Raw genomic sequence first — 19417 nt, 5'->3', positions numbered from 1 at the left:
AGGGACTTGTCCAAGGTGAGGAGACTGAGACCCGGAAGAAGAAAGCGGCTTGTACAGTCATGCAACTAGAAAGTAGCATAGTCAGGATTTGAACCCAGACCTTCTGAGCCCTGATCCAACTTTCTTCCCTACCAATTCCCCTGCAGAAGACTTGGAAATCCTTAGGATCATAGAATTATACATTTAAAGCTAAAAGGTACTTGAAAGACCACCTAGTCTATGAACTTGGCATTTAAAAAAAATCCTTTGATCACTTTATTTTATTATGATTAATTTCCTCTGTAATTCTAGGTATTTTATAGTCATTCAAAAAATGTAGTTTCGAAAAAATGGGCTTCACCGTGACTGCCTAGAGAGTCTAACTGCATTAAGAGTGATCTCCTGATCTAATTCAACCCCTCCTTTTACTGAAAAAGAAATTGAGGCGTGGAGAGATCAGGGGATTTGTCCAGGGTCACACAGCCGCTAAGTGACAGGGGTTTGCTAATCGAGGTCCAAATCCAGTGATGTTCATCCTCTTAGTAAGAATGAGCTGTTTGTCTTGTGTGAAAGGGGCCCAATAAAGACAGCACTAAGCACCGGCCCTGGAGTCAGGAGGACCCAAGTTCAAATCTAGCCTCAAACACTTGATACTTACTAGCTGTGTGACCCTGGACAAGTCGCTTAACCCCAACTGAAGAGGGCACTAGCCATTGAATCTGGGGTCTTGCAATCCTGGGCAGATGCTTCTCAAACCACCCAACAAGAGAATGTCTTCTCCTTAGGAGTGAAGGTTTTCCAACCCTACACAGAAGGTTTAACCGTGATTTCTACATCAGCATTTCCCCATCATCTGGGGTCCCGAGCACACCAGTGAACTTGCTCGGCCTCTGGGAAGGCTGCCCTCAACATCCAGCCATCCCCTGCCCATTGCCCCCTTACTAACCCTCCCCAACCACCCTACAAGATTTCCCTAACACTCTCAATCAGGTCGCTATGATCTTTGGGCAGATCAGCCTCCCCAGGCCTCAGTTTCCTCATCTGTAAAATGAAGGATTATACCCAATCAGGGTTTTTTAACCTGGGGTCTGTGAACCTGTGTTGCTTTGTTTCATTTTGTTTTTTAATACATTTTGATAACTATATTTTTAAAAATTTATTTCTTTTATAATCTTATGTATTTTTATTTTCTATATTTTAAAACATTATTCTGAGATGGGGCCCCTAGGCTTCACTGGACTGCCTGCCAGAGGTGGGATCCATGATGCAGAAAAGGCCTAGGTGGGCTCTAAGGGCGTCTGCGTTCTACATTTATGATTATGTGGCCTCTCTGTGCCTCAGATTCCTCTGCTGTAAATTGAGGAAGCTGAATAGATGACTCCTCAGTCTTTTGTCCTGTGACCCTATTCTCTGACCCATGTAGACCAGCTCTGGGAGGATTCGAACCCAGATCACTTGACTCCAAAACCCAGGCTTTTCCTCTTTAGCTGAGGATCTTTGAAAGCGTCGATCTCTGAGGTTTGAGAAATGGGACTCCAGGCATTAGACCGCTGTCTGCTTAGCACCCAGCACACTGCTAGGCACTTAGGAAGTACTAACTAAATGCTTTCTCATTCATTCATTCATTCATTCATTCCTAGTGGCCCTTAATTTATGCAGATTCCCACCAGCCGACCAGGTCCTCTTCTTTTCCCCCTCCCCACACTCTCCAATCCCAGCCACGTGGAGCCTTCCTGGCGGCCGCGTCCCCCACTCAGCCATTAGGCAGATCCAGTCATTCCCAAGTGGTTCCATTACTGACCCCCAGCCTCTCCCTTCCTCCCTATAGTGGAAGAAACATTGGTTTGTGCTGACTGACTCCAGCCTCAAATATTACCGGGACTCCAATGCTGAAGAGGTAATGTTGGGGGGTGAGGTTGGGCCGGGAGCACCTCCTGGTGGGTCCTTCCCACTTGGGTTGGGGTCTTCTTGGAACTTTCACTGAGAAAACAGGAAGAATGCAGCCAGCCCCCTCCCCTTTGTGCTGAGGGGGGAGTAGGGCACTGCATGTAATGGCAGACTGATGACCCTTACATTTACTCAGTTTCCCCATCGTGTTCATTCTTTGTTATAAGGGATGGCACTCTGGAAGGGAGGGAGGAGAGATATGTTGGGGAAATGAATATTTAGATATATTTAATATTTAATATATTAGCATAAGATTGAATATATTTAAACAAAAGGTATGAAAACATTTAAAGGATGAGAAAAAAAGATAAAAAATAATAAGAGAGTAGCCAGGCAGGTTTGGCTCTCCCAGCCCCAGGTTAAGTTTTGTGTAGATGTCTCTTGCCCAGATTGGAGCTGAATTGGGAGAGTGGGTATTTATTAGAAGGGAGGCTGATGGATTATCTGTGCCCACACCCAGGGCTCTGGGCCAAGCAGGGCCTGACTCGTGTGTTTATGGGGTTGAGCGGAAGAAAGGAGAAGAGAGGAGAGGTGCAGCGGGGCCACGGTGGGTTGGGACGGTCCTGGTCCCCTGACGTGTTGCGTTCTGTCTCAGGCCGATGAACTGGATGGAGAGATAGACTTACGCTCCTGTACGGATGTGACGGAATTCGCCGTCCAACGTAACTATGGCTTCCAGATCCACGTGAGTGCGGGAGGGGACCCAGACACAAGGAATCCTGGAACCTTAAACCAGGAAGAGACACCCTGTGCTCCAAGGAAACTACCTTTGGAGGCCCCGGGCCTGGGTTCAAATTTCACCTCTGATGTTTGCTACTTGTGTGACCTTTGGGCAAGTCCCTTAGTCTTTCAGGGCCTCAGTTTCCCCTTCTGTAGAATAAAGAGGCTAGATCAGATGACCTATAAAGTCCTTTCCAGCTTTAAATCTGTGATTATTTGATCCTTGGACAAGGACCTTAGACCCCTGAGCTTCAGCTTTCTCTCCTGTAAAGTGAAGGGGTTAGATCAGAAGTGGGGAGCGGCCTCAAGGCCACGTGTGGCCTCCTAGGTCCTCGAGTGCAGTCTTTTGACTGAGTCCAAGTTTTGCAGAACAAATCCTTTTATGAAGGAGATTTGTTCTGTGAAGTTTGGATTGAGTCAAAGGGCCGCACTCGAGGACCCAGAGGGCCACATGTGGCCTCAGCCACAGGTTCCCCGCTCCTGAGGTCCCAGCTCTAAATCTATAGCCCAATGAACCTCCAGTTTATTAGTCATCAAGGGTGACCTCCCACCTAGGACTGGCATGTCCTCTACGACATCTTGGAAGAGTGGGGGGAAGGGTCAACTAGCCTCTGCTCGAATACCTCTAGTGACAGCTCACTGCTTGAAGGGGAAGATGTGAGAAGATCAGCCTTAGACCTCATGATCTTAGGAGAGCCGAGGGATCTTGCCTTGAGGCCCCAGGCTTTCTCTACGATTACTTTTGAAACCTCATGAAACCTCACCGTTCACAAGGCTCCTTGCTGTTTCCTGAGCCTTGATTTCTACGCGGACACTAACGGGTCTGTAAGAGATCCCGGCCCTCCCCTCCTCCGTCCCCCCCCTTCTCCGCTTCGGCTATCGCCTCGTGTAACCAGATGCCTGACTCCAGCATCTGCTTCCTCTTCCCTGTCTCCTCGAGCTCCAGACCTCAGGAGGGTTTCTAAGGGTTGTTTGCAAGGGGAAAGCACACACACACATTCTGCACTGTTAGACCGGAGGCAGATCGTTGTAAGTGGCAGGGGAGAGGAGGGGAGGGAGTGGATGGGGATTTGGAACAGGATGGGAGGTACAGTGGGATGAGGGCTGGATTTGGAGGCAGAGGACCCAGGTTCAAATCCCACTTCCCAGCCGTGTGACCTTGGATAAATCTCTTCTGGCCCTCATTTCCTCATCTGTAAAATAAAGTGACATCCGTGCCTTGGAGCTTTTCTGTCCCACCTGGGATTAAGCTTGGTCTTCCCAGGGCTTAGCACAGTGCCTGCCACGTACTTTTGTTTATTTCAGTCATTCCAGTCGTGTCTGACTCTTTGCGACCCCATTTGGGGTTTTCTTGGCAGAGATATTGGAGTTGTTCGTTTGTCAGCTCATTTTACAGATGAGGAAACTGAGGCAGATGGAGGTGAAGTGACTCACCCAGGGTCACATAGCTAATAAGTGTCTGGGGCTGGATTTGAACTCAGGTCTTCCTGACTCCAGGCCTGGCGCTCTGTCCATCGTGCCATCTAGCTGCCATAGTGGGCACTTGACAGATGTTCATTGACTGGCTGACTGCTCATAGCTTGCCTAGTATTGAGCCCACAGAGTAGAAGGGGAGACGTGGGCCCTGGTAGAGGCTCTCCCCCCAGCCCAGAGCTCGCTCAGCAGCCCGGAGGAGACATCTTGGGGAGCTGTCACCCATCCGGCGTGGGGCTGGGGCCGTGCTTGGCTACCCGGCTCATCGGCGTCTTCTTGCAGACGAAGGATGCTGTCTTTACGCTGTCGGCCATGACTTCGGGCATCCGGAGGAACTGGATTGAGGCGCTGAGGAAAACTGTGCGGCCAGCTAATGCCCCAGATGTCACCAAGTATGTGCATGAGCAGGAGGGCAGGTGGGAGGAGCAGGGAGGCCGCCTTGCAAAAGCAGACTCAAATCCGGCCTGGCGGTCTGAGCATTGGTGCCGGGAGGCTCCAGCGGCCATGGCGATCTTGCCTTACAATCACCCTGGGAGCTGGAGAGGGGAGGATTCACTGTCCCCGTTTCACAGGGACGAGGATGAACCCTGTGATGTTATTGGTGCAGGGAACCCCAGAGGATGCTCCCTCTACCCGTTGCCTGCTGGTGCCTCTGGGGGATTTATCTTTTAGAGAGTTATCACCTGCAGCAGGGGAAATAAGCCAGCCAGGGTCACACAGCCAGGCTATGTCAGAGGCAGCACTGGCTCCATCACATGCTGCTCTCTGCCTGTTTCAGTGATCACCAGCATATTAATAACCGACATTAAAGTTTTGAGTTCCTATAGCCCCATTTTACAGACAAGAAAACTGAGTGTCAGAGAGGGAAATGATTTGCTCAGAGTCACACAGCAGGATTTGAACCCCAGACTTGCTGACTCCAAGGCGTTTCATCTATGACATCTACCTTGTTGCTTATCTCAACATTTCTCTGGGATCCAAAGCTAGAAGAGAGCCTAGAGATCATATATTATGCTCCCCTCATTTTAAAGATGGGGAAACTGAGACTCAGAGAGGGAAAGGGATTTCCCCGGGGTCACACAGGCTGTAGGCTGCAGAGTGGGATTAGAACCCCAGCACTCTGACCGCTCTCCCGTTCTCTGCCTCCTTTCAGACTCTGTGTTTCTGTCTGTGGAGAATGGCACAAATTTGAGAGAAAATTCCATCCGGGAGCATTTAATAAGTTCTTGCTATTGGGAAGGCTGAGCATGCAAAGACAAAACAAGAAAACAGCCCCTGCCCTCAGGTTGTTGCCATTCTCCTGGGGGAGAGTTTATACAAATAAATAGAATAGAACCTGAGGAAGGAGAGAGCACTGACACTAGGGGAAATCAGGGAAGGCTTCCTGGAAGAGGTGGGCCCTGAGCTGAGCTGTGAATGCAGTAGAGGATGCTAAGAGGTAGAGATAGAGAAGGAACGCATTCCAGGCACAGGGGACGCAGCCTGTGCAAAGGCACGGGGCAGGAATTGGACCGCCAGGTTCAGGGAACAGAAAGTAGTCGTGTTAGTAATAATCTCCCCATGCCTGGCTGGGCCACCTGACCACACCCTCTGCTGCGTGCTTGTTCCTCAGACTCTCGGACAGCAACAAGGAGAACGCCATCCACGGTTACACTTCCCAGAAGGGCTCCTTGAAGTCCGACGAGCCGCGGCCGGCTTCGGACCTCATTGGCCGGGGAACCAACCGGAAGGTGGACGGGCAGCGCCAGTCCTTCGATTATGTGGAGCTCTCCCCGCTGACCCAGGGCTCCCCGCAGCGCCGTGTAGGGAGCGTCCGCGGCTCTGACCGCGGGACCAAGCAGGACGAGCTAGAGAAAGACCTGGCCCAGCGCTCCGAGGAGCGCCGGAAGTGGTTCGAGGCCACCGACAGCCGGGCTGGCGAGCCCATGGCAGGCGAGGGGCCCCGCAAGGTCCTTGGGGGCCCCCTCACCGAGGACCAGCAGAGCCGGCTGAGTGACGAGATCGAGAAGAAGTGGTTGGAGCTGGAGAAGCTGCCTTTGAGGGAGAACAAGCGGGTGCCCCTGGCGGCTCTGCTCACCCAGAGCAAAGGGGAGCAGAAGGGGCCTTCGGGAGACACGACCGAGGCCCTGGAGAAGGAGGTACGGGGCTCCCTGGCGCCCGGTTCTTTGGGACCAAGGGAGGCTTGAGTCTCCTGGCCTCCCGGCCTTCCGAGAGCAACTGGAGAGTCTGGGCCAAGCTTGCTGGTGAATCCTGTCAGCCAGCGGGAGCTTGCTTCTCTCCTGCTCAAGGGCCCCCCAGCACTGACCACCCCGCTCTTCACACAGGTCCAATCCCTGCGGGCTCAGCTGGAGTCCTGTCGTCTCCGAGGGGACGGTTCCCGGGACGCACCCAAACCTCACGAGGATGGCCACATCCCCCGGGGCTATATCTCCCAGGTAAAGGGCAGTGGGACTTGAGCAGGGCATGGATGGGGAGAGAGAACGGCACGGTGCAGACGGCCTCTCGCCCAAGCTCCTCTCTTTCTGGCCCCTAAAGAGAGCGCAGGTGTTTCCCCATCTCTGTAGTGACAGGGCCGAGCCGGAGGACCGGCTGGAGACCTGCTGGGGCGGGGGCCTCCTGGCGTTTGGGCTAGGGAGGTGGGCAATCATTCGCCCCTAAATCACATCCCAAGTCACAACAGATCAAAGTCACCAGATATTTAAAAAGCAACATTTGGTACGGGATTCTGAAATAACAGTAACAGCGAAAGCTGGTCGTCCCATCATATTTCAGGGTTTTAAAAGCACTTTTCAAACACTACCCCATTTGATCCTCCCAACAGCCTGTAGTTCAGGTCTTACTATCCCCATCTTTCAGATAAATAAAACTGAGGTGAGTGATTTACCCAAGTCCCATAGCTAGTAAGGAAATGGGATTTGAACGGTAGTCTCCTGACTCCACTCCCAGCCCTCCGCCACGCTGGAAATACAAACACTAACCCACAGTCCTGCCTTCATTTAATGTCCTTGAGCCTCAGTTTCCTCATCTGTAAAATGAGGTGTGGAGGTTGAACTAGAATGATAGAATCATAGATTTAGAGCTGGACTGAATCCTGTTGCCCTATTTTACAGATGGAAAAAAAAAACTGAGGCTGAGCTCCCCAGGGTCACCCAGCTTGTATCATTTGAATCCAGGTCTTCCTGACTCCCAAGGCCGTTACCCTATCCACTAGCCCATACTGCCCTCCTAGCTAACCTCAGAGTTCCCTCCGCTCTAAATCTGAGCTGGTGAAGTGGGTGACCTTGAAGGGTCCCTAGCACAAGAGAGTGGTGTTATCAGAGCAGGGAGATTAATTAGGCAGCCATCCTCCTAATTCTCTTCCTGGGAGGTCACCACCATCTTCCCGGTCACCCATCTTTCCAACCAGGGCATCATCCTTGACCCTCCCTGCCTTATATCCAAACAGCCGTCAAGTCTTGGGGATCCTTCCAGTCCCTCCCCTTCTTCCCACTCCTTGCTGACCCTACTTAGGCCCTTTCCCCTGGCCCATTATCACAATGGCTTCCTTCCTAATTGGTCTCCCTGAATCCAGGGTCTCCCTCCTCTACATCATCCTCCACCCAGCTGTCCAATTGATTTTCTGTTTTTAAAATATGAAACCATGAATTTCTGTTACATGCAGCTTCTTTGTAAAATGTTAATTAAGTTTCCCAAGGGTAGTAACAAAATAGCTCTCTTTGCATCCCAAAATTGCTTTACCTAAAATGCAGATCTGGTGTCGCACTGTGACTCAGAAACCTTCGCCTGCTAGAGTGTGATTCCTACCTCCCCTTCCAGCCTTATTTCATCTTCTTCAGCACTTTGCTTCCATCTACCTGGCCTTCTTGCAATTCCCATCTCCCACCTCAGTGCCTTTGTACAAATGATTTCCCACAGGCCTGGAATTCCCTCATTCCTTGCCTCTGTCTTCCAGAATCGCTAGCTCCCTTCAAAGCTCGGCTCAGAGGGTGGCTTGATCCCTCCACCCCCATTTATCGGAGCTCTCTTGTGCTGAAAGTTACTTTGTATTCCCTTAATACATTGTATCTACCTATTTATGTATGTGTTTGACTTCCACAGTAGAATGGGAGCCCTTTGAGGACAAGGGCTGTTTGTTTCTGCGTCTGTATCCTTAGGGCTAGCATGGTGCCTCGCATGGAGCAGGCCCTTATAATAAATGCTTGTTGAGTTGAGTTGAGTTGAATTGAATTGAATTGGAGTAAGTGGGGAGAAAAGGCTGGAGTCAGGGAGGTCAGTGAGGAGGCTGTGGCCACAGCCTAGGTGTGGGGTGACCAGATGCTGCGCTAGAGTGGTGCCAGCAGGGATGGGCTAGAAAGCCTTACTGGGTGAGATACCGTGAGGGACAGGGTTTGTTAACAGAGAGAGGAAGGGGCCAGAGACCACAGGTCTGGAGGCTGCGGGATGGGGAGGTGGGACCATTCGGAGGAAGAAAGGCATCTGAAGCAGGAGCGGGATTGGGGGAAAGGTCGAGAATCTGCCTTTGGAGCCATGGTGAGGAGGCTGGTGCTCAGGGGAGGTGGTGGGCCGGCCACAGAATGTCAGCTTTGGACATTTTGGATTCAGTAGCCAGCCAGCCAGCCCAGTGCGCACTGAACAAGCCTCCCTGCTACACTGTGCTACAATGACAAGAGCTTATCCAACTACAGATGGAAGATGTCCACTGATGGGGACCCCGCTGCTCTTCTGAGGCAGCCAGCTCCACGCTGGGACACCTCGTTGCTGGAAAGTGTTTTCTTTCATAGAACCTAAGCCTGCCTCCTTGTACCTTCCACTCGGGACTCCTTGTTCCAGCCTCTGGGGCCAAGAATAACAAAGCTAATCCTTCTCTTATGACAGTTATCATGCCCCCCCCACCCCAAGTCTTCTCTTCTCCCCCCTCCCCCCCAGATTTTCTTTATTGAACAAATGTGAACATTTCCTTACACAAAGAACAGAAGAGGAGGCTTGTATATGAAACTTTGACTCTATTACATATAGATCACTTCTCTTCCCAGGCTAAATACGCCCGACTTCTCTAGCTGTTCCTTGTAAGACCTGTTCTCCCACCCCCCTCACTACACTGATGCTTTCTCAGGCAGTTACTTTGTTGTCAATGACCATCCTAAAATATGGCGCCCCAGTGTGGTCTGGCCAGGGTAGAGGACCCTCGTGGGTCTGGGCCGAACCATCGCCCACCTTGGTTTTTGTAGACTTCGCAGCCGAGTACTCCCTGTGTCTCCGACAAATCCCAGGACCTATCTGTCTGCTTGGTAACGGATTACAATTAGGGTCATTGGAGAAGGCCCCGACCCTGACAAAATCATGGACCCCTTGCATGTACAAGATGGCCTTGGGTTTTTAGGAAATTGTCCTACTGGGCAAATGAGATAATATCTATAAAAGACCCTTAGCATGGTAGACCTGGCATATAGTAGGTGCTTAATAAATGCTTATTTCCTCTTCCATTCCCCACTGTTGACTCATTGAGGATCCATGGGCCTTTTCTCAGGCACGAGTTTCTAGTTATATTCCAATCCATCAATTAATAAGCATTTATTAAGTGCCTATAACCCCCTCCCACTACTTATGTAGTTCATATTTTTTTAACCCAAATGTAGGACTTTTCATTTAAGCATATGACATCTTAACTTTTATCTCTCAGCCTCAGTTTCTGCATCTGTAAAATGGAGATAATAATAGCATCCTCCTCCCAGGGTTGACGTGAGAAGCAAAAGACATGCTTTGCAAACCTTAAAGTGCTATTTCAGTGTTAGCTGTCATCGTCTTATTAGAGTCAACTCCAGAGTCTGGCCAACATGATCTTTTTGAATTCTGCTTCCATCGTCCAGTTTTATTTATCCCCTCGTCTCTATCTCTTCTGAAGATTTGACAATTATCAGATTATCAGGTATTCCTCCCTGTGTCTTTGTTTGTTTTAGTTTTGTATCCCCAATGCTGGCACACAGTAAGTACTTAATGTCCATTTAATCTTCAGTAAAAATATTGAACGCTGTTCACTGGGACACAAGATTAAAGACCTCTCTCTTTTTTGCAGTCTGGTGAAACCTATGGATCCCTTCTCAGAATAGTGGTTTTCTTTTTTAAATGCAGAAAATAAAATACATAGGATTTAAAAGGCAATTATATTGAAATACAGTTATCAGAATATTTTTTTTATCAGTTTAAGCACATTTATTGTTTTTTCTTTTTCTGTTTGCAAGGCGACTGGGGTTAAGTGACTTGCTCAGGGTCACACAACTAGTAAATGTCATCTGTCTGAGGCTGGATTTGAACTCAGGTCCTCCTGACTCCAAGGCTGGAGCTCTATCCACTGTGCCACCTAGCTGCCCCTGTCCCCAGAATATTTTTAAAAACAAGTTCCCTGTTCCCAGGTAAAGAACCCCTGCTCTGGGTTGACCTCAACCCATTCATCACCACCCTGAGCTCAGTGAGTCAATTAATATCAAACCTCACTATCACCCACACCCCATCCTTCCATCTTGTACACGAGAGAGATTTTTTCCCTGCTTCGCTGAAAATCAGGGAAACGCTGCAGGCTGCGGCATAGCTGGGTATATACCCCCTTGGTAATCCCAACAAAGATGGAAATTAAATCTGTCTTGTATCACTCATTCTTAATCAACCCAATCTGGCATACGTATTTCTTGCATTCCAAGCCATCAGTCTAATTAATAATAATACTAAGGGATGAGGGCTAGACCTGTGATATTACTGGTATGGGGAAGCTCCCTCTACCGATACAGGTTGGCACATCTCTGCAACTCACAATCTTAACTGGCCAGGACACAAAGCCAGAAGTTGAACCCAGATCCCCCAGCTTAGAGACCAGTGCCGTCGACTGCACCATGCTACTGCTTACTCTTAACCGTATCTAATAGTATTAATCCTCTCCGTAGCATTTTGCCAGAAAGAGACGTCAGGCTCTCCAGCACGTATCTTTTTAGCATCCACCTTCTTCCCCTTCCCCGATGACGTCTGCCCTCCTCCAACCTAGAGGTCTTTCTCGGGTTCTCGGACATTCTGGACAAGGGCTTGGCAATCACATCCGCCTGTTCTTTCCGTGCCCTGGGATGTAGTTCAGTAGGACCAGGTGACTCACCCTGGTGCAGGGAGCCAGGTGTCCTCTTACCATCTCCTCTTATCTTGGGTTGAATTCCCTCATTAACCCCTTTTCATTCAGTCCTTTCTGGTCTGAGGATCACTCACCTCAGTGAGAGAAGTTGGGAGTGGAGGGGGGTCATTGTCTCTGTTTTCCACTACTGGTTTTTTGTCCCATGTGCTTCTAGCCATGGTCTTGACCCTTCAATTGGTCTCTTGTCTCCAACATAGCTTCAACAAGGCCCTTTTGGAGTTGTTTTTGGCATCTGTGGAAGCCGTGGGTTAGCCTGGGCTCCTGGCGCCATCCTGATAAGACTGGCCCTCTTTCATATCCATTCTTGGTTCCATAGCCTCTGCTGCCATTGATAATCTTTTGCTTTACATCAACCTCATTTCTGAGTATACTCCCCTACTCCTACCCCCTTCCCTACCCAGTGACCCATCTCTTGGAACAAATTGTTTTTTTGAAGGAAGACAAAAAAAGTTCAGTAAGACCAACATCAATGTGTTGGTATGAGTAGATATGCCCTCCACTGCCACAAAGAGGGGAAGGAGACTGCTATTGTTGTTCAGTTGAGTCCAACTCTTCATGACCCCATTTAGGTTTCCTTGGCAGAGATACTGGAGTGGTTTGCCATTTCTTCCTCCATCTCATTTTACAGATGAGGAAACTGAGGCACACAGGGTGAAGTGATTTGTCCAGGGTCACACAGCTAGGAAGTGTCTGAGACCGGATTTGAACTCAGGAGAATGAGCCTTCCTGATTCCAAGCCCAGTGCTCTGTGCACTGCAGTCTTCCCAGTTCTTTTCCAGACCCAAGTTTGGTTATTATAACTAGACAATCTTCAGTTTGGTTTTGCATTCCTTCCATTTACATTATTGTAGTAGAAGTTGTATGTTATTGTAGTCATTACTTTCCTGATTTATTCTGTATCAGTTCATAGAAATTTTCCCATGCCTTTCTGAAATCTTTCTCTTCACTGTTTCTTGTGGTGCAGTAATATTCCATGACATTCACGTATCACGATTAGCTGAGCCACAATTGCACCAATGATCCCATTGCCAGTTCTCCACCACCACAAAAAGTGCTGCTATGAATATTTTGATGTAAATGGGACCTCTCTTTCTGTCTCCTCTCTCAATGGGATACATGTCTAACAATGAGCTCTCTGGCCCAAAGAGCATGATTGTAAGTTACTTTCTTAGTGTAATTCAAAATTGCTTTCCAAGATGGTAGGACCCCTTTCACAGTTTCATCAATGTGCCTGTTTTGCCAAAGTCCTTTCAACATTTGTTATTTTCTCTTGTTGTCAGAATCGCTCAGTTTCCTGCATGTGAGTTGAGCCTCAGAGTTTTTTAACGTGTTCTTTAACATCCCTCAGGATTCATAATTTGGAACATTCTTTCCTATGGTTGTTGAGGCTTCTTTGGAAAGTGTTGGTCCATATCCTTTGATCCCTTACCTATTAGAGAATTGTTCTTCATATATACTTATATCATTTTCTTATGCATCTTGGATAATAAATCTTTATCAGTGATATTTGATACAAAAATTTTTCCAAGTTAATTGTGTCTTATCTCATTCTGGCTGCATGGACTTTGTGCTTGAAAAAAAAAACTTCAATTTCATGAAAATCAAAATTTGGATATCTCTAATTCTTTTTTGGGAGGGGGGGACTATTATTTATTTATAACATTCATTTAAAAAAATTTTTGAGGTCCAAATTCTCTCCCTCCTCCACCCACTGAGAAGGCAAGCAATATGATATCAATTATACATGTGAAGTCATGCAGAATGTATTTCCATATTAATCATGTTGCTAAAAAAGAAAATTGGGGAAAGTGAAAAAATATGCTTGAATCTGCACTCAGAGTTCATCAGTTCTCTCTCTGGATTTAGACAGCATTTTCCATCCTGAGTGATTTGGAATTGTTTTGGATCATTGTATTGATTAGAAGAGCTAAGTCTTTCACAGTTGATCATTGTTCCAAAATAGACATCTCTAATTCAACGTGTCCAAGATGGAGCTCATTTCCCCCATACCACTCCAACCTGGTATTCCTCCATACTACCTTGTTCCTTGTGACAGTCATCCTATGAAAGACATTTCCTCTCCCCTACTCACTCCATCCTATCCATTCCCATATCTTATTCATTCTGCCTTCATAGCATCTGTAGTATCCATCCCTTCTCCACTATCACCAGAGCCAATGACCTTTTTCTTCCCTCATCAGCTCTTGCCTACACTTGCAGTAGACTCCTAATTTGTGCTCCCAGCTTCCATTTTCACCCACCTTGCCAATCCATCCTCCAATTGTACCTTGAGTGCAACATTCCATCTCATATCTTGGTCCATTTGCACAGAATGCTTCTAAGGGGACATGACAGATATACAAAGTATTTTATAAAATGTGAACTGTGTAGAAAGATGTTGTAAAAAGCAAGATTTTGTACTGTTTTTATTAAGAATAATTTGTATCTATTTCTAAATTGTAAACAGTCAGGAACCGTTTATAAAATAACAGTTTACGTAAATTGTAAGCTGTATATAAATAGTGAACCATATAAATTCAGCATTTGTTGCAGGATGTATTACAGAACAAATGCAGGCCCTCCTTGCCTCTGCCTCTCAGAATCCTAATCTACCTGCTTCTAGAAAACCCAAAGGATCATTTACCAGCCTCAGCTAAGGAGAGCTCTCTCTTCCCTGCCCCTCAATGACCATTCTGCCCCGTTCCCTACAGGAAGCATGTGAGCGGAGCCTAGCAGAGATGGAGACGTCCCACCAGCAGGTGATGGAGGAGCTGCAGCGGCATCACCAACGGGAACTGGAGAGGCTACAACAGGAGAAGGAGTGGCTTTTGGCAGAGGAGACGGCAGCCACAGCCTCTGGTGAGCCCCCCTGCTCAGCCTTTTCTACCCTTCCCAGCCCTGGAGGGGAAACCTAGTGAAAGCTTGGGAACTGAAGGGAGTTCTTATCCATAGACTATCAGAGTGGGGAGGGGACTTCAGAGACATCATCTGGTCTAAGACCCTTATTAGACAGGTGGGGAAACTGAGGCAGAGAAGTTAAGTGACTTTGCCTAAGATGAGGCAATGAGGGGCATCCCCTGTCTTGCACCGCCTGCTCATTGAGCTAGAAGGAATATGAAGCCATCATGGAGACCAGCTCCCTCACTCTCCAGAGGGAGAGATCACAGGCTCATACATCTATAGGTAAAAGGACCTCAGGGCCATCTCATCTAGTCCCCTCATATCACAGTAAAGGCAACCGAAGCTCGAAGGTCAGTTACTTACAGGATCATAGAGTGAGAGTTGGAAGGGACCACAGAGTCCAACCTTCTTATTTTTCCATTTGAGGAAAATGAGGCCCAAGAAGCTTGTGACCAAAATGCCTTCCTCTGAATGGCTTGACACTTTCTTTTTTTCTTAATATAATTCTTTTTAAAAATTATTTAGTATTTTATTTTCCTCCAATTACACATAATAACAATTTTTAGCATTCATTTGACACATTCTCAAAGGAAGGCAGGCTTGGGGCCTATGTGGTCCTAACAGCCTCCCCTTGCCCTCCCCGCTCTCCTCCAACAGCCATAGAAGCCATGAAGAAAGCCTTTAAGGAAGAGCTAAACAAGGAACTGGGAAAGACGCGGAGTCTTCAGCAAGGTCCAGAGAGCCTCCGGAAACAGCACCAGTAAGAGGATGCACATATCCAAGTGGGGTCCATTGGGCAGCCCAACTGATTGCCCTTTCTGAGTCAGCTGAGCAGGAGTGGGCTGGTGAACATTTAACATCCGGCTCTCTGAGGGAGAGAATTAGCCAGAAGACACACTTCTAAGTTCAATCTGCATGATTCAAATTTTCCTCATCCTTTTCTTAAGTCCTGGCTCTATATGATCAACCAATAAATCCAGCCCTGATTTGTAAGATTTGCTGATTTCTGAGTTGTAGACACTCACCCTAAAAATTTAACCATTAGCTCTTTTGAGCCGATACAAAAAATACTAGTCATCCCCTTCCCCATCTTCATAGAATCGCCATCCCAGCCTTTCTCTCCTTTACCCTAGGGATTTCGCCCAGCCTTCAGTGTGTTTTAACCTCCCAACCATAACATTCCTCAAATTTACTACATATGGGTATTTACAGCGGCAAATAGCTGCAATATCACACTTCACCAATAGATGCCTATACCCAACATGAATGCATAGATTCATAGAATGTCAGCTGGGAGAGGCCTGAGAACAGGGAATATTAGGATTGGGAGGGGCCTGAGAATAGGGGATGTCAGAGCTGGGAGGGGCTTGAGAATAGGGGATTTCAGAGCTGGGAGGGAGCTTAGAACATGAACTAATCCAAAGGTCCTTAACCCTTTGTGTGCTGGCCCCCCTCTGTGTCTGGTGAAGTCCATCCACCTCTTCTCAGATTAAAGTTTTGTTTTGTTTTGTTTTGGGTTAGGCAATGGGGTTAAGTGACTTGCCCAGCTAGTAAGTGTTATGTGTCTGAGGCCGGATTTGAACTCAGGTCCTCCTGACTCCAGGGCCGGTGCTCTATCCACTGCGCCACTTAGCTGCCCCAGATTAATGTTTTTAAAAGCATAAAATAAAATACAGACGTTCACAAAGGAAACCAGTTCTATTGAACTATAGCTAACAACGTATTTTTAAGAATGAGTTCATGGGGGCCAGGTTGGACCCTTAATCTAGTGTAACTCTTATTTTACAGATGAGGAAACAGACATTCAGCAGGGTAATGATTTACTTCCGAGGTTAGGTTTAGATGTGGTTAGAGCCTCAGTTTCCCAGTCGCTGGTTCTGTGTTATTTCTCTTTCTTGACACCTGCCCCTGGCTTGTGGCTCTGCAGAGGCTGAGGGGCCTTCTGTGAATGCCTTGGACTTCGTGGAAGCTGGGCCCAGGGAAGGAAGTGCCCCTTGGGTGTCCTGCCTGGCCACCTCCCCAGTGAAGGTTCTCGAGCACGTGAAGCACTTCTCTTCCTCCTCAGCCTCTGAGCTCTGACCACCTGGGAGAGGCAGGAGCCTTGGGGTGGAGGGCTGGGCTGGCCAGAGGTGGGACGTGACTCACGCACACTTTGTCTCTGTCGCTCTCTCTCTCCTCTTTGCTCTTTCTCCCTGGGCACCAGGTCTGACGTGGATTCTCTGAAGCGAGAATTACAGGTCCTCTCCGAGCAGTACTCCCAAAAGTGCTTGGAGATCGGAGACCTGACCCGCCAGGCTGAGGAACGGGAACGCATCTTGCGGCATTGCCAGCAGGAAGGCAAGGGGCTCCTGCGGCAGAACCAGGTAGGAGTCCCGGGGCAGAGGGTAGGTGGATGCTCGAACGGGTGTCCCAGCAAGGAGGAGGGGGCGGGCACACAGAGGGGCGTCCCAGCACAGAGGAGGGGGCGGGCACACGGAGGGGTGTGCCAGCACTGAGCCCATCCCCACACCGGGTCTCCAGAAGTCCTGGCCTCTTGTGAGAAAATCCCCCAGCCAAGGGGGAGATGAAGCTCAGCCCTAGGAGATCCCTGCCCAATGTCTAGGGTCACGATGAAAACTTGTCCCACACATCCTTTCCCTGTCCTCAGCCACTGCAGGCTCTGTGTCCTCATGGTCCAGGGGAAAGAGCAGACCTGCCTCTGTCCCTTACTACCTGTGTGACCCTGAGCAAGTCACTTACATTCCCTGTGCCTCAGTTTCCCCTGATGTTAAATGAAGGGGCTGGACTGGAGGACCCTGGAGGTCCCTTCCGGCTCTAACGCTCTGATCCCATGCTTGCCAGGAACTACACTCACGCCTGTCAGAAGAGATCGGCCGACTGAGAAGCTTCATCGCCTCCCAGGCCTCTAGTGAAGGCTTAGGACGCAACAATGAGAGGAGCTCCTGTGAACTGGAGGTGAGAGACGCCCCCCCACCCCCCAGCTGCTTCAGTGAGGGGAGAGAGCCCTGGGTCCCAGGCTGATTTTGGAGAAAAGACAATCAATAACACTTTTGTTCAGTACGCATTTATTAAACACTTACTGTATATGGTATGACCTTGGGCAAGTAATTTCATTTCCTTAGCCTCAGTTTGTTCATCTGTAAAAGAAGGGGTTTGACTAGAAGACTGCGGAGGGCTCTTCCGTCTTTAAACCCAACAATCCTGGTAATCACATACTGCTTTGCTTGGGTGACCCTGGAGCCTCCCAGATGTGTTTACTCCCTTCCTTTGTGGGTCTGGACAGCGTCCTATCAGGGTTTCCTGAAATTGATTGAGAAATCCAATCAACATGTGCTTATCCTAATTATTAGTAGTGAATGTTAAAATAATAATAACCACTGGCATTCGTCCAGCACTTTAAATGGGATTGAATTCCTGCCTCAATTTACCTTTGTGGCCGTGGGCACCTTTACCTTTCGGGGCCCCAGTTTACTTGGATTAGATGGCCACCGAGGGCCCTTCCAGCTCCAGACCTGAACACGGGGGCCTTTGTGTGCATGAAATTCTGTCATCGCCCCTGTTTTTAACAGAAGTGACGTGCCTTGGCTCACACGTAGTCAAGAAAGGAGGCACAGTTAGGGAAAAAGAGGCAGGGACCTTCAGGATTAAGCAACAAGCATTTATTAGGCACCTACTGTATGCCAGGCACTGAGCTAGATGCTGGAGACCCAAAGACACAGAATAACACAATCCCTACTCAAAAATCACCTGGAATCACCAGCTGGGGAATTGTTCCTGGGCCGCCAAAGGGCTTACAGGAACACCTTGGGGAAACAGGGTGTCATCATGCTCGGAGCAGCTGACATTGCTCTAGTACCTGCATTACGTACCTGGGAGCCCAGCTGCAGAGCTGGGGGGGCCCACAGAGGCCCGGGGAGGTCACAGGATCCTTGATCTGGACCTGGAAGGGACCTGGGGGGGTGGGGGGAATCTGGACCAACCCATCATCGTCATCATCATTATTGGTGGTGATAGCTAGCATTTACAGATTGATTTCAGGTTTGCAAATACTATCTCATTTGATCCTCACAACAACGCTAGAAGAGAGGTACTGTCATTATTTTACACAGTAGGAAACTGAGGCAGAGGCAAAGACATTGGTCCAGGGTCATGCCACTAGTTAGTGTCTGAGGCAGGATTCAAACTGTGGCCATGCTGACCTACAAATTAAAACATAACAAGGAGAAAGGGAGAGGGAGAGAGACAATGAGAGAAAGAGAGTATGAGAATATTATTAGGTCTTCAATCAGTCGGCATAGTTTGCCAGAACAGGGCCTCACCCTTAAGTGGATCCCTAGGAAGTAGCCTTGGCCTCGAACCCTGGCTTTGGGGTCAGAGAACCAGGGCTTGAGCTACTGATCCGGCATGTATGAAGCTCAGAGTCTGGTGGGACGGATAGCATGTAAGCAGGGCAGTGTATGTAAACAGAGGAGAAAATGCAGCGCAGAAGGAAGGCAGAGTCCCCATCCTGTCATCTGAGTGACATTTAGCAAATCCCTCCCTTCTCTAAGCTTCAGTTTCCTCATCTGTAAAACCAGATGGGGGTTGGGCCAGCCCCTTCTGGCTCTAAATCTTGGGGTCCTGTGAGTCAGAGAAGGGGGAGATGGGGGGTGACGACCTGCCCCGTGGTGGTGTCGAGGATTTTGCCAGGTCAAGTATTGAAGGCATCTGGGTGGGCTTTCAGGAGGAGTGAGGTGTGAATGAGCATCCTCCCAGGTGTAGTAGTGACTATGGAGAGACCTGGGTTTGAATCCCACTTCCACTATGTGATCTCAGGTAAATTTCTTTACCCTCAAGCCTCAGTTTCTAATCTATAAAATGGCAGAGTAACTTTTTTTTTGAGAAATACATTTTATTCATGACTTTTTGTCCTTACAGCAGTCATTTTGGGGAGGGGGGCAGGGGAAGGCAGGAGATAAGCCTTTCCCTCCTCCTGGTCAAACTCGCCTTTGTAACAGCAAAAAACAATTAGGGGTAAATGGAATCATAATACTTTTCACCGTCTACTTCACAGGTTTGTTGTAAGGAAAAATCATTTTGCAAACCTGCAAGTGTGATTAAAATGTCTTGGCATTCATAGACCTGCAACAAAACTGTGATGGGGAGGGGAGGGATGAGTATGGGGGGAATGCTTAGAGCCGTGCTGCAGGGCACCGCCAGAGATGCGTGTGTTGGCTGAGGGGCATC

General features: G+C 48.5%; 1 protein-coding gene across 1 annotated transcript in view; it reads left to right on the top strand.

Annotated features, from left to right (window-relative positions):
- Positions 1–17243, top strand: part of TRIOBP (TRIO and F-actin binding protein) — a 66598-nt gene extending 49355 nt beyond the window's left edge. The window contains exons 12-20 of the mRNA XM_027872967.1: positions 1808–1876; positions 2522–2611; positions 4402–4511; positions 5732–6257; positions 6444–6554; positions 14002–14149; positions 14849–14951; positions 16395–16554; positions 17033–17243. Of these exons, the coding sequence (XP_027728768.1) occupies positions 1808–1876; positions 2522–2611; positions 4402–4511; positions 5732–6257; positions 6444–6554; positions 14002–14149; positions 14849–14951; positions 16395–16554; positions 17033–17212 (1497 nt within the window). The 3' untranslated portion in view covers positions 17213–17243. The remainder of the gene's footprint in view (positions 1–1807; positions 1877–2521; positions 2612–4401; positions 4512–5731; positions 6258–6443; positions 6555–14001; positions 14150–14848; positions 14952–16394; positions 16555–17032) is intronic.
- The last annotated feature ends 2174 nt before the right edge of the window (positions 17244–19417 follow it).

The sequence above is a fragment of the Vombatus ursinus genome, unplaced genomic scaffold (genome assembly GCF_900497805.2).
Source record: "Vombatus ursinus unplaced genomic scaffold, bare-nosed wombat genome assembly UNPS02003292.1, whole genome shotgun sequence".
NCBI lineage: Eukaryota > Metazoa > Chordata > Mammalia > Diprotodontia > Vombatidae > Vombatus > Vombatus ursinus.
The sequence above is the reverse complement of the archived record's forward strand: the minus strand, read 5'-3'. Positions and strand labels throughout refer to the sequence as shown.